This window comes from Tupaia chinensis, unplaced genomic scaffold (genome assembly GCF_000334495.1).
Source record: "Tupaia chinensis unplaced genomic scaffold, TupChi_1.0 Scaffold000678_1, whole genome shotgun sequence".
Lineage (NCBI taxonomy): Eukaryota > Metazoa > Chordata > Mammalia > Scandentia > Tupaiidae > Tupaia > Tupaia belangeri.
This window is the reverse complement of record NW_006160202.1, coordinates 1,593,290-1,597,456: the sequence shown is the minus strand read 5'-3', so window position 1 is coordinate 1,597,456 and position 4,167 is coordinate 1,593,290. Positions and strand designations below refer to the sequence as shown.

The following is a 4,167-nucleotide window of genomic DNA, read 5'->3' as shown; positions in this document are numbered from 1 at the left end:
GGCGTGTGTAGAGCTATATCGGGGCTCTCTGTGAGGTCATCACTGGGTTACAGCCATCTGGTTGTTCCACCAACTTCTAGAGTAGGGACCTTATCCTCAGCTGTGTGGTCCAAGTTGGGCTCACCACCACCATGTCCAGAATTTAGCCAGGGGAGAAAAAAGAAGCAAGCAACTTTCTGGTTTTGATTATTTCTTTCACAAAAGAGAAGGAGAGAGACAAGCACCCTCAATAGGGTGCCACCTCGTGATTTCTCCCTCCTCCTACCTTCCCAGCCCACTGGGATCGTGGGGCTTGTGTGCCTGCTGTGTACAGGTCAACCGGGGAATCAAACCCTTGACCTTCCATATGGATCTGGCTTGAGCAATACATTCTTCAAACCTCAGGGCAGTGTTTACTCAGAGAGGTTGACCCTGCCTTCCCCACCCCCCAATTGCTTCCATCATTGTGGTTATTTTGTTCTTGTTTCATCCAGTGCCCCCACTAGACTGTCAGCCTCACAAGGAAGGGGCCACATTGGTTGCATTCACTGATGTGAGCCCCACCTCTGCTACAGTGTTGGGTACGTGGGAGCGAAGTCTTGACTCACATTGATGCTTGCACTCTCTTCCCTTCCAGGACACCAGAGACTTCTTAAACAGGTAAAGGACATTCCTTTCCATGGTCCATCTCATTACCCTGTGCCCTCCTCCCAGGCCATGGTGGGAGCGTTTGGTGTCACTGGTCCCAGCTTCCCATGGTTCGTCCCGATGACCTTCTGGGCAGGAGCACGTCCTGGAGAACTGGAGCAGGAGCAGTTTTCAGTGTTATCCCAGCTCCCAGCCACTGCCCTTGTTCGAGGGGGCCAGAATGGGGAAGGTGGAACGTGGCTTAGTGGACAGAAGCACTGCTGGTCCCAGCTCAGTGGTATCTTTGAGCCGCTGTTTCTGTCTCGATTGGCTGTAATCATTCTCTCCTGCCAACTTCATAACTGTCACGAGGGTTGAGAGAAGTCCAAGGAAGAGCAGAAGAGTTTGGTAACTGGTTGCTGTGTCTTTCCTCTCCTCAGGTATCCACGCAAGAAGTTCTGGATAGGGAAACCCATTGCTCGGGTGGTTAAAAAAAAGACTGGAGAATTCTCAGATAAACTCGTGTCTCTGCAGCGAGGCCTGAGGGAGTTCCAAGGTGAGGCTAGGGAGAGCACTGGGGTGGGAGTCACTCGGGAGAGGGCACCAGATCCTCACCCACATACTCTCCAGCCTCGTTCTTCTGAGGGTAAAAGATGGGCCTGTAAGTTTGCTGGGCTCGAGGGTCATTGCTGTCGTTTCATATCCCCAGGGAAGCTGCTGAGAGACCTGGAATACAAGACAGGTGAGTGTCTGAAGGGTTGTTCCCAGCCTGACCTCCAGTAAAGGAGACTCCCCACAGAGGTGTGAGCTGCCCTCCAGAGCCTCTTCTCTTTCACAAGAGAATTCCCCAGTTGCAAACCAGAAGCCCCCTCTCCTGGCGTTTTTTGACCAGTCTACTGCTGTTTAGTCTGCAGCAGAGGCCTTTGCTTGGCAGTGGGACCCGTCTCTGCCTGTGTCTACCCTCACAGGGCCTACCAGTGTCCTTTCTCCATGACTGAGCTTCCTCTTCTCTGTCTGACCACCTGCTCCCATATTCGGAGCGAACAGTGCTGGCACCCTAAGGCCAGAGGCCATCTGGGCCTCAGGCTCGCTCCTGGGCTGCCTGCCAACCTTGCTGTCAGGTCATGCCCTGCAGACCCCGAAGGGCACTGTTCACATAGCCCGAGGTGTGGGCGGCACCCTCTGACAGGTGCAGTGTGGCAGCAGTGCCATTGACACCACTCCCTGGCACCAGTGACACTGACCTCTTACCTTGTCCCCACAGTGAGTGTCACCCTGGACCCACAGTCAGCCAGCGGGTACCTGCAGCTGTCAGAGGACTGGAAGTGTGTGACCTACAGCAACCTGTACAAGAGTGCCTACCTGCATCCCCAGCAGTTCGACTGCGAGCCGGGGGTGCTGGGCAGTAAGGGCTTCACCTGGGGCAAGGTTTACTGGGAGGTGGAGGTGGAGAGGGAGGGCTGGTCTGAGGATGAGGAGGAGGGAGACGAAGAGGAGGAGGGGGAGGAGGAGGAAGAGGAAGAGGAGGCTGCCTATGGGGATGGATACGATGACTGGGAAACGGATGAGGACGAGGAATCTCTGGGTGAGGAAGAGGAAGAAGAGGAGGAGGAGGAAGAGGAAGTTCTGGAAAGCTGCATGGTGGGAGTGGCCAGAGACTCTGTGAAGAGGAAGGGAGACCTCTCCCTGCGGCCAGAGGATGGGGTGTGGGCGCTTCGCCTCTCCTCCTCGGGCATCTGGGCCAACACCAGCCCCGAGGCCGAGCTCTTCCCGGCACTACGGCCCCGGAGAGTGGGCATCGCCCTGGATTACGAGGGAGGCACCGTGACTTTCACCAATGCAGAGTCACAGGAACTCATCTACACCTTCACTGCCACCTTCACCAGGCGCCTGGTCCCTTTTCTGTGGCTCAAATGGCCGGGAACACGCCTCCTGCTGAGACCCTGAGCTCCGACCTGCCCACAGCCCCACATCCACAGAGGCTCCATTTCTCTGGAATTCCAGGACTCTGACTTGGCGGGAGGTGGGGTGGGGGAGGGAAGACACCCCATATCCACTGGCACGCTCCAGCACTGGCCCCCTGAAGCCACACTCGAGCTACTGCCTTGTGGGCTTCTGCCTCCTACTGGTTTCCTGTGGGAACTTCTGCCCCAAGTCCAAGAGGGCTGCTTCCTCCTGGACCGCTGCCTTTGCCCCGCACTGCACTCTCTGTTGAATTAGGGACTGCAGCAGCGTCTTGCTCAGTATGGTGTCAGGTGCCAGCTGGTCTTAGAAAAGACCAGTTGATAAAAGACTGTTCAGCCATCCTCAAGACCCCGGCTCCCCTTGGCAAGTCCATTGCACTGTGCTGCCTACCTCCCCTGGCATTTTAAACAGACCTGCCTTGCCCCAACTCCAAGTTAGGCATCCGTGAGAATGCAGAAAACAAGCCAAATGAAGAGCCACAGAGGCTTCATGGGCCATTCGTTTAGGGCCTGGAGTGCCCGTGGGACTATCCTGTGAGGTCCAAGTGGAATTCTTGCCTTCCTGAAACCAGGTTGTGCATCTGAGGTTTCCATGGCAAGGGAGGTGGGATGCCTAGAGCCATCTGTAATCTTGGAAGAGGGTCTAGATACACATGGCTTTATAGTAACAGCTGTGATCAGCGTTAAATAAATTCTCTCTGGATTGGTCCTTGTGGGGGCAGTTTTTGAAAGAATCCAGAACTTCCTGTTCTTGATAGGTGCATCTGAAAACACCATGGCAAATACCCGGCAGAGCCTCAGACCCTCTGACCCTACTAAGCATCCAAGGTCCACTTTCCTAGGTGGGGATGGAGGTGGAAAGGCAGTTGGGAAGGCAGCAGCGGAGTCCACAGCGCACCTACTGGATCTTCATGTCGAGAGCAGCATTAAAGTGACTCCTCATTGCCTTCAGACGCAACCCAAGTCCCAGTCTCCATCCAGGTACCCCTAGTACTCCAAGTTTAACACAGATTCCTTGCTTCAGCCAAATCAGTCCCCCAGTCTTCGTTCTTACTCATTCCAAGCACTGTTGATCCCCTACTTGTCCAGATTTTAACCTCACCTGGCTCCGCTCTAAGAGCCTTCTGACCGTCTGATGTCAGCAGTCCCGTCACCACTGCGTCTCATTGCCCACTTTGTGTATGTCACATGCCGTTGAGTCACGTGTATATCTTGTTTCTAACTCTAGTTTTGTAAGCTCTTGAAGGCCGGATACAGTGTCTTTTACTTCTCTTGTATCCTCCATGGCACCTACCTAGTGCAGTGCTGGGCACATAGTCGGTGCTCAATAAAGATTTGTTAAATGAACAGCCTGGATATACATATGTATGCCGAGACTCAGAGGTGACAGACCTCAGTCACCACAGAGAGGTCCCATATAGCCGTAGCCCAGAGGTTTTGATCTGTGTTCAGCAGTCTGTCCTCTCCTTGGTTTGCTCATGTGTTGTCATTCCTGGGAGTCCCTAAACAGCCTCACCTGGGACACAGACCAGCCACTCTCATGGCCCACCTTGTTCTCCTGCAGTGATTCTCCTGAGCTGAGGTGCCGTGCAGTGAT

The 4,167-nt window shown here is 54.4% G+C and overlaps 1 protein-coding gene across 2 annotated transcripts in view; it reads left to right on the top strand.

Annotated features, from left to right (window-relative positions):
- The window catches only part of TRIM26 (tripartite motif containing 26), a 33,829-nt gene extending 29,912 nt beyond the window's left edge, over positions 1 to 3,917 (top strand). For both annotated transcript variants that reach the window (XM_006160316.2, XM_006160315.2), the window contains exons 5-8: positions 617 to 639; positions 1,047 to 1,162; positions 1,316 to 1,348; positions 1,871 to 3,917. In XM_006160316.2, coding sequence (XP_006160378.1) covers positions 617 to 639; positions 1,047 to 1,162; positions 1,316 to 1,348; positions 1,871 to 2,553 — 855 coding nt within the window. In that variant the 3' untranslated portion in view covers positions 2,554 to 3,917. The remainder of the gene's footprint in view (positions 1 to 616; positions 640 to 1,046; positions 1,163 to 1,315; positions 1,349 to 1,870) is intronic.
- Positions 3,918 to 4,167: the final 250 nt, after the last annotated feature.